This window comes from Nannochloropsis gaditana, assembly GCF_000240725.1.
Source record: "Nannochloropsis gaditana CCMP526 unplaced genomic scaffold scaffold566, whole genome shotgun sequence".
In the NCBI taxonomy this organism is placed as follows: Eukaryota; class Eustigmatophyceae; order Eustigmatales; family Monodopsidaceae; genus Microchloropsis; species Microchloropsis gaditana.
Window position 1 is genome coordinate 3567 of NW_005803387.1, and position 641 is coordinate 4207.

The following is a 641-nucleotide window of genomic DNA, read 5'->3' on the forward strand; positions in this document are numbered from 1 at the left end:
GGAAGAGGTGAAGAATGCGACCTCAGGCTTATCGTTCATGCGGAGCCTGCTCCCGCAGGTCACCCCCAGATACTTCGCTTCGGAGTGGAGTTTTGCGCAGGTTCGAGGCCTGGAAGCACGTACTGTTGTGGCCTTTGGTGTACGAGATCATACATTGATTTGCGTGGGCGCGGACGGCACCTACTTGGTCTCAAACTTTGCATCAGGAGGGGAGGCGGAGCGCGTGTCTTACAAAAAGCTTGTCAGGTCGGCGGAGGAGGAGGACGAGGATCACTTTGCCACGGCCCCGAGCGCTGGATCCCTGCATCCCACCCCGACGCACGTCACCCAGCCATCAATCCCTCCACCTGCACAATCCCAAGCGACCCTCCCTTCCAGAGATCGCAATGGGAGACGTGGTGGGGATGCCGACTCCCTTCAAGCTGTGTGATAGGACTTTGACCAGCCTTGTCTTGATTGGTATGCAAAATTGACTACGTGGAAGGTATAGCCGGCGTGTTGCCTATGTGTAAATTAACCTTGAAAAAGAAGAAATGTTTCACTTCTAATAACCGCACGCCTCAGTGCCTCGTTGGAGGACGCGTGTCAATAGCGAACATCATACGTTGCTGCTGGACCCAGAACCTGATACAGGTATGGCC

The 641-nt window shown here is 54.9% G+C and overlaps 1 protein-coding gene across 1 annotated transcript; it reads left to right on the forward strand.

Moving 5' to 3' along the window:
- Positions 1–379, forward strand: NGA_2029100 (uncharacterized protein; the record flags this gene model as incomplete). Its single annotated transcript, XM_005854262.1, has 1 exon — positions 1–379. A coding segment is annotated over one exon (379 nt), but the record flags the coding sequence as incomplete, so codon positions are not given.
- Positions 380–641: the final 262 nt, after the last annotated feature.